The 16,068-nt window shown below is 57.3% G+C and overlaps 1 protein-coding gene across 5 annotated transcripts in view; it reads right to left on the minus strand.

Moving 5' to 3' along the window:
• TCF7 (transcription factor 7) overlaps positions 1-15,794 on the minus strand; it is a 32,585-nt gene extending 16,791 nt beyond the window's left edge. The window contains exons 1-3 of one of the 5 annotated variants that reach the window (XM_082454780.1): positions 15,308-15,794; positions 15,049-15,115; positions 14,415-14,539 (exon numbers count right to left, since the gene is read on the minus strand). In XM_082454780.1, coding sequence (XP_082310906.1) covers positions 14,415-14,539; positions 15,049-15,115; positions 15,308-15,559 — 444 coding nt within the window. In that variant the 5' untranslated portion in view covers positions 15,560-15,794. The remainder of the gene's footprint in view (positions 1-14,414; positions 14,540-15,048; positions 15,116-15,307) is intronic. The other 4 variants (XM_082454782.1, XM_082454779.1, XM_082454781.1 and 1 more) reach the window with 4 other exon arrangements.
• Between the last annotated feature and the right edge of the window lie 274 nt (positions 15,795-16,068).

The raw sequence follows: 16,068 nt of genomic DNA on the forward strand, positions 1-16,068 counted from the left end.
GTGTTTAGGGAGCGTGTGGCAGCACTGGACAAAGCACCCTGGCTGGGGCTGGGCATGGTCACAGCAGCACAGAGGAGGCTGGGAGGAACTGGGGCCACTGCTGGGAGTCAGGGACATCCTGCCTGGCAACTGAGACCCTGTGCCTCCTTCTACCCCATCTCCTCCTTCCTGCAACACCTTGGGAGTCAGAATTCACCAGCCAAAGCCAGGGCCACCACTAGTTCATATGGTGCCTTTGTGCTAAGTAGAAGAAGTACCCCTTCCTCTGCAGAGACAGCCAGGCCCACACCAGGGCACGTGGCTTGGGGAGCATAGTGCAGGCTAGATTTCAGCTCCTTGGCCCAGATCCCCTGCATAACCCCACACAGTGGCCCTGCTCAAAAGGTTCTCTCCAGTTCTCAACTTCTCTTCCCTGCATTGCCAGAAACCAGGCCACGCTCCATCCAGGGTCTGCCGCTGAGCCTCTGCTCTGGCCTTGATCAGTTCCTCTGGACTCCTCTCCCAGCTCCAGGGCCCACTAGTGCCCACCACACACAGCTCCCCCAGACCTCTAGGTCTGGAGCTGGGGATCCACTGTCCAGCACCCACAGTGCTTAAGCACCAAGGAGTCTGGCCAGTTTCTGAGTGGGAAGCTGCCCCACGGCCTGGGACCATGAGAATGAACTTCCCAGAAGGAAGCAGGTCCTCCAAAGGGGACTCGCCTGCCTATCAGCCAAGCCTTGATGTGCGGGCTCCCGCAGACCCGTCTGCAGATATCCCCCGGCTGGGCTCATGCCCTTTTATCGCCAGTCGCCGCTCTGGGCCCTGCTGCCCAGGACATGGTGCTCTCCAGAGGACGGCCCTCAAGCACCCCGCCCACAACGTGCTGGACGCCTTGTGCTAGACGCCCACCGCAGAGCATGGAGCCGCGGCCGTGTGGCCAGCTGAGCTGGAGGGCTGGGGTATGGCTGGGCCACACCCTTGTGGACCAGGAGGCTTTAGTCCCGCCTGCCAGCACAGGACTGTGGCCAGGGATGCACAGAGCCCTCCCAGGTCCACGTGGCCAGTCCAGCAGCTGCCCGGCCTCGACATCAGATAGGGGGTCCTGCCACAGCAGAGGTGAGGACTGGAGTCCCTGCCTACAGCCTTGGCAAACCACAGGCCTGCTCGAGACCCAGCCTGGCCCCGAGGCACCCCCGGAGCTAGCGGAACCTCACTGAGCTGAGTGGCCTGGCCCACAGCCTCCAGCGGTTTCTATGCATTCGTTTACTTTTGTTTTCCTTCTTCCTCTCTGAGGTAAACGCCCCTCAGGACAGGATGTTTTTAGAGGAAAATATAAGCTTCCGGGAGCTGCTGCAGCGGAGCTGCTAGTTGATGCTACCGACACACTGTCTGGGGACTCTGCAGCAGCCCGGGGGCTGGGCGTCCCCTGTCCAGGCAGTCGCCCTCCCACCTCCTCACGGCCCAGCCCTCCGGGAGCCCATGTGCCTGAGGCAGAGGCCAGGGCACAACCTCGGCTCAGGCTGTCTTTGGCAGCAGGAAAGCCAGGCTCTGGGAAGAAGGCATTTGAGGAGTTCAGAGATTTTGCTCCCCTGGGAGCAAAACCAAAAGGCTTTGTAGAAAAGGCACGAAGAAAGCAGTGGAGGTGCAGATTTAGAGACGGCAGCCCCCACTAGTGACAGCCTCCTGTGTGCCTAACACCCTGCAGGGTCCGCCCCCCGCCCCCCGAATCCCACCAGTCTTCCCAACCACTTTGTGACGTGTGTGTACAGATTGTGCGGATGAGGAAAGGGTAGCCGGGAGAGGTTAAACGACTTGCCCAAGGTCTCAGAGCAAGTAATGACAGATCGGGATTTGAATCCAGCCCTTTGGGGTTCCTGGCCAGAGATCTTTACCACTCAGTGAGAGGCCTCACAGGCCAGCTGGTAGCGCACCAGCAATGGAGACCACACGTGTGAGGCGCGGGAGCCGAGTGGTTGCCAGGTTCTCCCCCCCGACACTGGGTCTCCTCACTAAGACCTCCACCCACCTGGGACCTGCTGGATTTTGCCAGCAACACCCTGCCCTCATAGGAGGTGATGTGGGTCCTCAGTCGTAAATGACTAAAGGAACCGTGAGAAGTCATTCTTCCCACCAGGTCTGGCCTCTTTTCCCAGTCCACGTGCATGCGGGGTGGGATGGCCACCCGCAGAAGAGTTAAGTGTGCTGCCCAGGAGCAAGAGCCAGGACAGCCCGGCGCAGGGCCCAGAGAGGCGGAGGCTGATGGGCAGCGACGGCTCAAAGGTGGGAGGCAGAGGAGACTTGGAGATCTCATCCCCAGCCTTGGCACTGCATTCCTGCCCCGATTAATTCCAGCCAGCTTCTGAGAAGCAAAGACAAGATGGGGGTCTCTGAGTTACCTGGTCTGTTCAGCTGCCTGTACCAGCCCCGGGAGGACAGTTCTGCCCCGGGGCCACAGTCAGGAAGCTCACTTGGGTCTAACCCTTGCAGCTACTGCCAGTTAAGGAAGGCCCTTGGGGCTCTGCCTGGACTCAGTCCGGTGGTTTATCCCAAGTGAACAAGGCAAAGAGTGGAAAGGAGTCGCTGGAGGCTTCAGGCCCCAGGATGCTCCCACCCAAGCCCCTCACGCCAAGTGTAAGCAGACGGAGGAGGGCAGAGCTGCTCCAACTGCCACAGGGGCCCTCTTGGGGTGGAGCTCTCTAATGAGCTGGAGTTAGGGGGTTCCAAAAACCACAGCAAACAGCTTTTACAGATACACACCTGGGCCTAACACTATAAAAATACAGGGAGAGGGTGAAACACTGAATTCCTGGGGGAGGTGAGGAGTGGGGATGGATGGGATGGGGGAGCCAAGGGGACCCAGCTGTAGCTATAAAACCCAATTTTTCAAAAATGAGTGGATAGATATGTTGTCTAAGAGGCAAGGTAGCAGGTGGTAAGGGCAGGGAACACAGAGGTAGATGCCTGAATTCACATCTCTCCTCCAGCACTTGCAAAGTGCGTCTCTCTGTGCTTCGGGTTCCCCATCTGTACAATATCCATATCTCATAGGGATTAAATGAAGTAATATTTGTGTCTGCTAATATTTTTTAAAATTAATGAAGAAGAAAACAAAAGACAAAGGCGAGCATGTCCCTAGACCAAGGCTTTTCAGGAAAGCCAGCCTTTGTGCCAGGCCAGGGCTACTGGCCCTCGATTTCCTTTGGTCTACTGCCAGATTGCTGTTGGGCCAGACTCCTGAGGTCCTGACTAGCCCAATGACTAGAGCCAGGGCAGGGGCAGGGGGAGGGGTGGGGGGTGGCACGGGAGGAGCAGAGGAGGGCAGTGGTAGAAGAAGAAACTCTCAAAATGCCGCAGCAGGGTTGGGAGGTGGATCTGGTTCCCAAGGGGTTTGGGGAGGGGACACCCATGCGCAGGGATGCCCTCAGATTCCTCAGTCCAGCCATTCCCATTGTCTCAGAGCCTAGGACACCCTCTAGCCCATCCCTGGACCACACAGAGGAGGGCACCTGGGCCAGAGAAGTCCAACAGTGAGCTCCAAGCTAAGCCAGGACCAGGGCCAAAGTTAGAAAGAAGGAATCAACCTACACATAGTCTTAACTGTCCTTGCATCATGCATCAAACCTGATGTAATCTTTTTTTTTTTTAATTTAATTTAATTTTTGGCTGCGCTGCGAGGCTTGCGGGATCTTAGTTCCCTGACCAGGGATTCAACCCATGCCCTCGGCAGTGAAAGTGCGGAGTCCTAACCACTGGACCACCAGGGAATTCCCAAACCTGATGTCATCTTGAATGTCATTTATAAACACTTTTCCAGGTAATATTTATTCTGGAAGCCCTGAGGTCCTGCTTCTAACCAAGAAACAACCCTTTTGGCCCCTGATAGCATGTAGTCCAGCCCTGACCCAGGTCCGGAGCTCTGAGGTCACGCCCAGGAGGGGCAGTAAGGGCCAAGTCTTTCCTTGAGGCCAGAGGAATTCAGCTCATAAACTCAACAGGAGTGGGTTCAGCTTTGCAGCCTGCAATGCTCCCAACGAGCTCCACACAATCAAGACCAAAGGGACAGAGCAGAGCCTGGGCTTTGGGGTAAAACAGACCTGAGTCCAAGTCCTGACTCTGCCAAGTACTAGCAAGTTCTTAACCTCTCTGAGCCTCAGCTTCCCCATCTGTAAAATGAGAGCAATAATAGTATCTACTTTCTTGGTTTCTTGTAAGGATCTTGATATCAGGATTAAAAGTCCCCAGCTCAGGTCTGGCACTTGGGAAGTTCTTGACATGTGCACTATTACTGTGGCTGTTCTTATTCTTGCAACTGTTTACGAGCACCTACTATGGGTCATGCACTATGCTGGCCACTAAGGTTCCAGCAGTGAAGAAGACAGATGTGGCCTTGGCCCTGTAGATCCTCTCTAGCCCTTTTGATTCCAACCACTATCCCTTAAACCCCACCTCAACACGGCCATCAACCCTTGTGGCCTCTGCAATCCCAGCTTCATCTGGCCCCATACCCTTTGGTCTATGTTCACCCCCCAGCCCCACCCATGGGGTTGCCCACCACAGCTGGGGGGCTCCCAGGCTGCAGCCTGCTTCAAAGCCTGTTGGCAAGCTCTGGGGCGGCAGCTGCAGCCCGGCGCACATTCGGGGCCGCCCCGCCTGGACCCTGGCTATAGCCGCAGAGACCTCACTGCCGCTGCTGCAGAGCTCTCTCCACAGGCTGCTTCGCAGCGTCCCTAAGCGCCCACCCACCCCCTGCCTGCCTGGCCACCGGGCCAGCCACAGAGCCATATGATTTGAATGAAACTTCAAACTTAATGACTTTCATGCTGGTTATTTAAAACGCAATGTAATTTTCTTAAACACCCTATTATTTCTTTTGATAGCTACAAAGCTTCCCCCAATCCCATAAGCATGTTTATTTTTAGGGAAAAGAGTGGTTTTGCAGTTGGTCATAGAGACTATAGGGAAAAGGAGCCTGCAGAAAGTAGGACAAAGAGTCAACCATAGCAGCCTGGAGACCCACAGCTGCCTTGTCTTCGTGCTGGGGCAGGCTCCACCGACACCATGGGGTCCAGGGCAGGACCCTGCCCTTCTCATACCAGCACATCCGCCAGCGGCCCTCCTGTCTACCATCTGACAGTGGCCAAGTTCCCCTTCCTGTGCTTCCCCTCTACAGGCCCCAGTGTCCTCATCTGTAAGATGGTTCCACTGGCTTCCCACAGACATGCCAGGCATATATGGTCTGGAGAAGGGGTCCTGGGGCCACCGACATGCCCTCAGCTGCCTCCTCCGGACATTCTGCCCTAGGTAAGGCCTTGAGGCCTGCAGCATTGACCAACTGGACGAGATCTGTGCCCAGATAAAGTGGCCTCCGGCAGTGGCTGCCCACACTGGGAGGGTGGGTGGGTGTGGCCCTGCCAGTCGGGGCCCCCTGGCAAGGGAGGTGGCCTAGTGGTGGGTGTGCGTGCAGAGGTCAGCTGAGCCCCGCCAATGCGGGGTGTCCTCTGGGAATGGCTATTTTTAGATCCCAGGCTTTCATGTGGCCGAATGATGTGCAGTTTACAAAGCATTGGTAATGCGTTTCAGATGGCGGCCCAGCAGACCGGGAGGCTGGGCCTCCTGCCACCAGAGCCAGGTCAGAGTTAGTCAGAATACCCTCAACTGGACTCCTGTCACCTGTCTCTCCCTCCCTACAATTCCTTCTTGCCTGACGGGGAGACTAGGCCTGGAGCAGTTCTTGCAATGCCCAACAAAGCCCCACCTGAGGCCCACCCGAGCAGCAGGCCTCTCCAGCTGACGCTTATCTGAACCTCAGAAATCCTCATGGCCAGGGCTCCCCACCCCCGTTTACAGAAGGAAACTGAGGCCCAGAGAGGTTAACAGATTTGCTTGAGGTCACACACCCAGGGGAGAAAGTGGCCTCGGTCCCTGGCTTCCTTACCCATCATAGCCCCCTCCCCTCATGGGCAAATTGGGCTTCCTGGAAGGGGTGATCGGCCAGCCCTGGCTAGGCCGCCCAGACACGGGGGGCTGGGGCAGCTGTAACCATGCACCCCCAGGACCCACTGTTCCCTGGGGCCACATCCTGCCCATCCACGCCTGCAGCCCCAGCCGCACACTCGCCATCAGCTGAAAGCAGGGAGTGTGGTGCCCAGACACCTCTCCGTCCGTGGAGAGCGAAAAAGATGGTTGTTTTAATGGCAGGGGTAAAGGGGTTGGCAAAGCATCTGCTTCCTCTGATCTCCAAGGAGCTTTGGCTGTGGAGTTGGCTGTGACATGAAGGCTGTGTGTCACCACCTCCCTCTGGGCTCTAAAGCCGTATCTGCTGGCACAGCCCAGGCAGGCAGGCTCCATGGGTGGGACAGGCTGCATGGCTGCCTCCCCACAGGAGAGGGCCAAACTCACCAAACTACTACCTTGGGCCAGGGACCCTATCCAGCAGGGGACAGTCCCTCTCCCACCAGGGGACTGAGCCAACGGGAGCCCCATGTTCTGCAGGACCAGAAGGGGCCAAACCCTCTGACCAGGACAAACCCTCCCGGGCTGCAGCTCAGAGACCACGCATGCCAAGGCTGATGTGGGCCACACCTCTTTAAGGGAGGGAGGCGGCACCCACGTCCAAACCCCAAGCATCAAAGGTCTGCGAGCTGAGACAGCAAACTGCCTGAAGGAAGAAGCTAACAATGTCCTGGGTTCTCAAGAGACCCTCCATTGACTCCTGGGGCCTTGGAGTCCTGCTAGAGACAGTGCTGATGAGACGTGCTCTCCACACCCTGGCTAAAGCACCAATGGGCTGTACAACCTGACCTCTGGGGTTCAGCTCCCCTCAGGAAACAGTGGACAAGACCCTGGACTCATGACCCTGGAGTGAGACTGAGAGTCAAAAGAAATAACACAAAACTTCCACCTCTGAGGCACTCCTGCCTTGCATGTGCCAGTTCGCTCGGGTCTGCCCTGCCCAAAGCCCACCCCCTCCCTTGCATCCCAGCATCCACCTGCCCCAGCTGCCGGCTCTGCCCGCCTCACCCTCTATGTTCAACTCAAACCATCTCCTGTGGGCACCACACTGCCCTTCATGCTGCTAACACACTGCAGGTACCCACCAGCCACTCCTGGGCTCCGGAACCAGCGCCGCCCGGGTATTAAGGTCACGTGCTGCGCCTTCAGTGCTGGCCCTTCTCCAGCCTCACAGACCCTGGGCTTCGGGTGGCCCTTCCAATGACCAAGAACATACTAATTTCTGCCTCTCCTCCTCTGCTTGAGCTGTGCCCCCAACCTAGAGCATTCTCCCACTCTCACCTTTGCAGGTTCTGGGCCAGCCAGAACTCTCCCCTGTCAGGAAGCCTTCCTGGCTGCCCCCACTGGCCTCCCTCCCTCCTCAGTGCCCTTTAGCCAACACGGCCGACTCTGAGCCCCCAGGAGAGTCTCTTTGCCTTGCCAGAACTGAGCTCTGGGGGGTGGGGCAGAGGCAGCCGTCCCCTCTGTGCTGAGCCAAGGCCAAGTGGGGCTCCGTAAATACCGGTTAAGAGTCTGGACCAGGATTCTAGATACAGCTGGCACTATGTCGTTGACCAGCTGAGGGCCCGCGGGCTGGCTGGGCCGGACAGCTGTCCTCTTTGCCCTGCCCCAGGGGAACTGGCTGCTGAGCTGAGGACGGACAGCATCAGGGGCTTTAGTCCAGCCGCACCTTCAGGAGCACTGCACCTACTGGCCCGGCGTCCTTTACAAGGGCCATTCCCACACAGTGTTAACAATCCCTCCCACAGTGGCTTCCACTCACGAAGCACCTACTATGTGCCGGGAACTCCACATACACTATCTCGTTCCACTCCACAGTAACCCAAGGAGGTAGGAACCTTCGCTATCCTCATTTTTAGATGAGAAAGCTAAGGCCCACAGGAGTTAACTTACCCAAGGCCACTCAGCTAAGGAGTGGAAGATATGGTATTTGAGGGCGGAGCTTCCCGACTCAGGCCTTCCCCCTTCACTCCTCTAAGGGGCCTTGGATAAGTCCCTTCCCTGACCTGGCTTTACTGTCCCCACCTGCAGAGGAGGGTTGTTACCCAAGGATCTGTGCACTGTACCGTTGGGGGAGGGGGAGCCCTGTGACCTGATAAAACACCTGTTTCCTCCAACAGAGTCTTGTTTGTACACAGTGGCAGGAAGCAGCCAGTCACAAGGTATGAGGGAGTGTGACTGTATGGCTTCGGGACCGCAGCTGCCCGAGGAGGCTCAGAGAGGGCTGCGGCTCCCCTTGTCCCCTCCATGTGGCTCTGTGCCCACCCTGATCCAGCCTGACCTCAGCAGTTATGCGACTTGAAACCAGTGCCCCTGCAGCCCATTCTTACAGCTCAGCTAAACCTCCCTTCATGCAGGAATGGGGGTTGGGTGTGATCTTAGGAGACCCAGGAGGGCATGGGCTGCCAACTGGCCATGAGAGGGGACGGCCAAGGCCCCCCCTCTTCAACTCCACTCACGCCTAAGTCTTGGGAGCACCTGGGGAAGCAGGCAGAACTGGTATGGATATCCCTGTTTGCGGGCTATGGAAGCTGGCTCGTGAAACCCTGCTGGGGCCGGGGGAAGAATACCTGGGTCCTGGTGACCAACTCAGGGCTCTCTGTCAGCCCCTCCACCCCGCTAAACTGGAGGAGTGGATGGCAGCCCTAAAACTGCAGCCCCTGGTGACAGGGTGGGGCAGGGGTCTGCAGGATAGGCCTCCTTCAGGGTGCTTTCCTGGCCCTGAAATGCATCAGGGAAGCCCCCAAAACAAAGTTTCACCTTGGGAGCAGCTGGCGGTGAGGGGGTTGCTGCAGATTTTCCAAATACCACACAGCCTTCCAAGTCAGGAAGGAATGCAAGTCAAAATTACTTTTAAGTCTCACTGCCCACCACGAACCTATAAAACGAACAACAAAAAAGGGGAAACTCCACGTCAGCTATGCTTGGGCACCGCAAGGAACCCTCAGTGAACTGGGGCCATGATTCTTCCTACCTCTTGAACCCGTAATTCTCTTTGAACATTATGCTCCAGGAAAATAATCAAAATGGAAACTAAGGAGTGATTTGTATAGAGCATCGTTCCCACTGGTAAAGGCGGCAAGCTGCGAGCAAACTAGAAGCCCCATGAGGGAGAGATGAATAATAAACATGAGGGAAAACAAGCAAAGAAGCCGTGCATGGGCACTGCCTGGGGGCCTGCACACCAGGGAAGCGTCGGAGCAAGACACAGGGGTGTTACACACGGGGCACCATGTGAGAAAAGCTCTGGGAGTGGTTCAGAGGCTAATGGCCATGAAGGTCTTTTCCCTTTTTTTTCTTACAAAATAGCTTAAGCCCCTAACATCTTGTGTAAAGGGCTTCTATATGGCTGGGGAAGGGGAGCCTCTTTCCGAAAAATCTCTGGGCGGTGGGAGAGGATTCTCAGGATGGAATGAGTGGCTATGGCTCCCAGTCTGGCCCCAGGAACAACACTTTTCCTCCCAAGAATGCCTGGGTGAGGCAGGCATTGAGGGGGCCTGTACACCTGAGTCCCACCTGAGGGCTGGTCCCCAGGATTCAGACCCCCAAACCCCGTGGCCCAAAGTGGAGATATAATTCTCCAGACAGGAGTGCACATGGAGTCTACCACTGAGCCACCACTGGTCCCAGAGGAGCCAGGACAGCAAGGGAGAGGGATCACTTGTGGCCAAACCCCGACCCACAAGCCCAGGCCACGCTGGCACCTTCCTGGGCACGTCCCTGGTACTGCTGCCTCCAGTCCTCACTCCAGCTCTGGGAGGAGGGCTTGCCACTCCCACTGTGCAGATGAGGAAACTAAGGCTCAGACATACTTCTGACACATGGGCTGTGTCTGGACTAAGCATGGAAAGTGCATCATAAACCAGTGCCAACCACCTTGGCCTGAAGAGCTGCCGGGGTGGGCACAGCAGCCGAGGCCTGGTGGGGGATGACGGAGGGCCCCACTTGGATGGTCAGAGCAAGTCTCTCTGAGGAGGTGACACCTGAATAAGCCCTGGGTGAGGAATGAGAAGCGGCAGCTAGGTGAAGAGCTAGAGAATGCCGAACTGCGGGAATGAGCGCAAAGGTCTTGAGGTGGAAAGAACTTGGTGGCTGTAAAACCTATCAGGCCACTGAGGTGGCTGCTTTTTAGGAAGAAAGGAAGAGTACGGCGCAGATGAGGAGGGGCGGTCAGCAGGGGCTGGCCACCCAGGCATTCAGGCCGTGGCGAGTGGCTTAGATTTTACTTCAAGAGCAATGGGAGCCTCTACAGGGTTTCATCAGGCGAGAGATGGGATCTGACTTATGTTTGGCTGCTCTGTGGATCCTGGATTGAGGGTTAGGGTAGGGTTGTGGGGAGGGACCCAGGTCCGCTGCAGGGACCCTACAGGAGGCTGCCTTCCTGGAGGAGGGATGGTGATGGTTGGGGCTTGGGGGTAGCGAATGAAGTAGAGACGTGGAAGATTTGGGATGTCTGAAGGGAGCCCAGATGCCTGCCAGCCCCCTATTTGTCTTCATCTGGCAGACAACTCTACTCCTTCAGGAAGCTGCTCAGCAGACCCTCCCCACAGCCTAGGCAGGGGCCAGGTCTGCCCAGGACACGCCAGCAGGACCTTTTGTGACAGTACTCCTCTGGCCAGGGATTCAGGTCTATTCATCTGTCTCCTCCACTCAGCTGGGCACTCCAGGGGCAGAGGCTGGTTCTGCTCTGTCTGGTGCCCAGCCTGGTGTCAAACTCTCTCCTAACAGGCTTCATCCCAACCAGGGCCGGTGACCAACCATCACTACCCCTCCTCCGCGAGGCCCCACTGCTCACCCTCTGAGGGGTGTGGAGGGTTGGGTGGGTGCATCTCTGCAGAGCCCCCCCGGACAGGCTAGCCACACGTCAGCAGCACTTCCTTCCTCTGCTCAAGTCTTGCTCATACCCTCACCTCCTGCTCCCCCAGGGCTCGCACCCCTCACTTGGACCTCAGACCTTGGAGTCAGAGAACATGAGCCCGATGGCCAGGAGTCCACTGCTTCAAGTGGGCTCCTCCATGTCAGATGTCTCCGGGCATGCCCAGACACCAGGATGGCACAGGGGAACAGCCCCAAGTCCCTGCAAGAGCCAAAAGGCTCAGCTCAGCTATTTCTTTTTTAAATTGAGATGTAACTCACATACCTTAAAATTGACCATTTTAAAGTATACAATTCAGCGGCTTTTAATATATTCACAAGATTGTGCAACCATCACCACTACCTAATTCCAGAACATATTCATCACCCAAAAAAAGAAACCCCATACCCATTAGCAGTCACTCCCCATTCTCCTCTTCCCTCAGCCCTCGGCAACCACTCCTCTACTTTCTGTCTCTATGGATTTGCCTATTCTGGGCATTTCATCTAAATGGCAAAAGGCTCAGCAGCCTTCCAGGCCGCAGATACCAAGCAGAGCCCATAGAAGGGGTCCCAAGAGTGACATGGCCTCATACCCTTTTTGAGATGAGGATTTGCACCAGACTGTCAGTTCTGCACTAAGAGTCTGAGTTTCCCTAAGGAGTGATGCCTTACTCATCCCAGAAATCCCTCAAAGTCTGGCGCAGGACCAGTCATTGCCCCTCTCCACCTCAATCCCAGAGCGGAGCAAACAAAACAAAACAATAGTGGCTACTGGTCTAGGCCAGTAACTGTCTGCAAGCCTACATTAGATGCCTGAAAGACATCAGCTATGAAATTAACTTTGACCTAATTTCCACTTCCAAAAACAGAGTTTGCAAGAAACCAAGTACCAAAAAAAAGGAACCTTTTGGGAAAAAAATCTCCCTCTGCCCCCCTGGCAGCTGTCTGTGAGGTGGTCATTTGGCCCATTGCTCCTGACAACGTTCAAGTCTACCTGCTTTGAGGTGTCCAGCGTAGCAGCCGCATGGGCATTCCACCCACGCAAGGGCAGATGAGGTCCGTGGCATGGGTTTTCCCCACTGTCAGGGGAGGTCAAGCGTTCGGCCCTGAGCTCCCCTGCACAACTGTTGACCACTTGGATTCTCTCAGAGAGGGCAAAGAGCAAGAGGGGCCAAGTTCTAAGGCTCATGGGGAGGGGCTGGGCAGTGTGTCATCTGTCCCCTGAAGAGGGGCTCAGGAAAGCAGAGCTTTGGAAAAGAACTTCCAAAGGTGATTTTCCTCAGGTCCCCTACAAGGGACTCCTAACCCATCGTAAGAGTTTCTTTCCTCATTCCAGACACATGAACCTTGAATCACATGATAAATGTGCTCCCAAAACATGGGGTCAATTACTTTTGCTTTTTAAAACCTCACCATATTTTAAATGTCCACACAACTCTGAGTAACACAAAGAACTACTACTCTTATTTGCTATTTGGTTGTAAGTACCAGATTTGCTTAAAGGAGGCTCCCCTATATTCACGTACATCTTCCTCACCCAGCATCTCCCCAACTTAGGCCCTTGCCTCTGTCCTTGTCCCCAGCCCCATGGAGCAGCCGATGCCAGGGCACAGAAAGTCAGCTCCAGAGCCTGCCCTCCTCCTGTGTTCCCAGAAGCCAGGCTGCGGGAGGCTACAGCTGTGTGGGGAGGAGGACAAAGGGATCTGCCCCTGTAAGAGAGGGTGTGACACATAGAAATGCATCTGCTGTAGCTTGAGAAAGAGCCCAAAGTTGAAAAAAATGAATGATCCAGGCCAGGGGAGTGATGGTGTGCCTGCCCTAGTTCCTACTCCCCCCCCAATCCTGACTGCTAGAGGCAGCCATCCATCTGCCTACACTTCGACCAGTGTAAGCTAAAGGACACCAAATGGTCCCATCACCACACCCTTATGAAGAACGAGGCACTCCCACTCTGGGCACTCTCCTACCACTTGCCCAGGCTGTGAAAGAAACTCAGAAACACTGCCTTTTCCCTGCACCTCTGTGGAATCATAAGATGCTGGAGGGAATCTGCCTGCTAGGCCTGCTTTGGGTCCTAGGCCTTTTGTTTAGTCATGATTATCAGGGACCCCAGCCCCCTGTTGGCAGCTCACGTGCCTGTGGTTTGGCAGTGGTGGGTTATGTCCCACCACTTGGCCCCAAATCTAAAGGTTTACACCTTGTAGGGGGCCCCCAAAGCATCCTTCAGTATCAGCTCATGGAGGGTAGAGGTCTCTCGGGAGAGCTGCTACGTCAGGTGGCAAGGTCAGAAGGTGAGCCCCTTGCCCCACAGACTTGGAAGGAAGCAAATACCTCACAGACGGAGCCACCCCAGAGCAGAAAGCCAGACAGACCACTCAACCAACATATTCCTTCACAGATGAAGGAATGGGGGTCCAAAGGGCAAGGAGCTTATTTCTAGTCAGCTGCCCACCACCAGGTTTTCCATCCTGGGTTTCTGGAGAGAAGGCTCAATCTACTTTCTCATGTCCCACCAGCTTCAGCATGAAACAGCTTTCAGAACCAACCCTCCTCACTCCTGATCTGACACAGCCCGGCAGTCACTCTCTGCCCTCTGGGTGACCCCCACCACTAGCCACGTGAGCCTCCTACGGCTGGCCTGACCTGCACTGGGTCTACATTTGCACCCAACACCCGCCCACCACAGATCCCAAACCCTTACATGTACTCTAGAAGCTCTAATCTCACCCCTGACTTCGGCCAGCTGAGCACACTCTGAAACACTAATCCGAGTTTTTCGTAAGTGCAGCTTTACTGCTGCTCCACAGCACTCAGAAAGGGCTCTTCACACTTTAGGTCATCTGCACCAATGGGCGAAAAGCATGGTTTGTAATGATCATGGAATCTTCTCAAAGCACTGGGTGCTTAAGTTTAATTTGAAAATTCATTAAACAGGCCACTTACTGACACTACTGATTTGAAACACCTTTGCAAAGCCTTCCTGGTGCATTTGAGACCAAGCCAGCTTCATAAAAACCCACTTTCCACACATTGTGTTCGGGTTGTTTCTCTGGTAAGGCCACATTCATGCCAATAAGGACAGAGCGAGTAGAGCATGTTTCTCCTGTACAACCAGGAGACCTGAAGACCAGCTCTTCTGCCCGCTCCTCCAAACACTGAGGACTGGGGCTTAGTGGGAGAAGGCTAACAGCAAAGCTCACAGCTCTGGGCACACTACATACACCACCCTCAGGAGGGATGGGTGGTCTCAGCTTAACCGTTCTCCAAGCCGACTCCATCCCAGCATCACCTAGCACCAGGACAGGGCCCACGCCTGCTAGTGAGCAAGCTGGGAAGACAAAAGCCAACCGCTGGAGGCAGGTGGGGTGCCTAGGGCAGCCCTCCTTCCTTCAGGGAAGTTCTCCTTCTGGTTCAGATCCCGCTGGGTGTGGATGGGGAAAGAGACAAGAACAGAGTTCTGTATCCATTTTGTTCTAGGTAAAAGTCACTTCTTGCCCATGCCTCACATACCTGATCAAGAAGGTAGCAGGCACAAGGCAGGATGGGCTGCTGGGGTCACTTACCAGCGAGGGCTGCGGCTGGGGGTGCTGCCCTGCTCCCGACGGGGGTGGGTAGTGCATGAGCAGATTGAAGGCGGAGTAGACGGTGTCTTTGTACATGCCGCTGGCGCACTCCGGGGCCTTCAGGCCTGGAAAAACCACAGCTGGTCAGAAGCGCCAGCCCGGGCGGCTCGGGCTGAAGGCTGTCTGTTCGCTCGAGAGAAAATCGGAATTGCCAAGGGGTCCCCTTCAAGTTCGTGACTTGAAGGGCTGGGGGTGCCCGCAGTGCCAAGTTTCGACGAAGGACCCCGAGTTCGGGCCTCCCTTTCTCGGCCCCCACTCCGCCCTCCGGCCAAGGAACCTTGGCCAACGCTTTCTCCTCAAGTCGGGGGATTAGTCAGTCACCTGGGCAGGAGGGGAGGCGGAGATGGCGGGGGTCTGTTTACTCCTATAAAGGTCAGGGCACCGGAAGTGACTCGAGCTCGGCGGCGCCCGGGAAACCCGCCCCCACTCCCCCACCCCCTCGGTTTTACCGCCTCCTCGAGCTGCAGTTGGGGGGAGGCACCCCCTCGGCTCCCTCCCGTCCTCAAAGGCCCCGCTCTCCCACCGAGGCCGGGCCTTAGCGGGAGGAGGGGAGCCGGGCCGGGCAGAAACTCACCGTCTTCCAGAGACTCTGTAAGTTTGTCGGGGAAAAGTCTCTGCGAAGTGTGTTCCCGCCCGAGAGCCTGCGGGGAGATCCAGAGGGGCCTTGAGAGGGCTGGGAAAGCTGGGGGCTCGGGGCCCGGGGCAGGAGGGGTCTGAGGGATGCGGACCCCCGAGGGCCGCGGGAGGGAGGGGCGGGGCAGCGCGAGCCGAGCGCCCGGGCCGGCGGAGCGCGGCGGCTGCGGGGGAGCAGCGGGGCGCGGGCCGGCGCTCACCTCGGCCCCGACCTCGGCCTCGCCGCGGGCACCGGCGCCCGCCCCCGGGACCCCCGCGTCGCCGGCCGCGCCCTCGGACTCATTGACGAGCGACGACTTGAGCTCGGCCAGGTCGCGCTCGGGGCCCGCGGCGCTGTCGCGGCTCTTGTCGTCCTGCTCCTCGCCCTCGTCCTGGAAGGCCAGCAGCTCGTCGGGCGCGCCGAGGTCGTCGCCGCCGCCCGCGCCGCCCCCGCCCGAGTCCAGCTGAGGCATGGTGCGCTCCGCCCTTGGGGGCGCGGGGCGCGGGGGTGCGGGGCGCGGAGCCGGCCCGGGAGGCAGCGAGCCCGGAGTCCGGACCTCCGAGCCCGGAGCGCGGCGGGCGGAGCGCGGGCTGACTCCGCCTGGGCGGGCTGCGGGCGCGGGGCGCGGGCGCAGGGCGCGGACGCAGGGCTGAGAGGCTCGGGGAGCTGGCGGGTCCGAACATCAAAGGCGCCGCCGGCTGAGTGCCGGGGGCGGGGCGGGGACGCCGGGGGCGGGCCCGGTCGATGGGCGGAGCCATAGCGCCCGGCCCCTCCTCTCCCGGGAGAGGCCAGGACGTACCCAGTGGGTAGAGACTTAAAGGGCTCGCTCTCCCAGGCATAACCTGAGTGAGGCGTCGGAGGAGCCTGAAAAGCATCATACTTCTGAAATGCGGGGACTCTAAAGGAGATTTTTGACCTTGATTCCTCACCTACAACAAGGGAGTCCCTTCCTGCGCCCAGGTTTCTCCCCCAGCTGCGGAG

Source organism: Balaenoptera physalus (genome assembly GCF_965194825.1).
Source record: "Balaenoptera physalus genome assembly, chromosome: 3".
NCBI classification, from domain to species: Eukaryota; Metazoa; Chordata; class Mammalia; order Artiodactyla; family Balaenopteridae; genus Balaenoptera; species Balaenoptera physalus.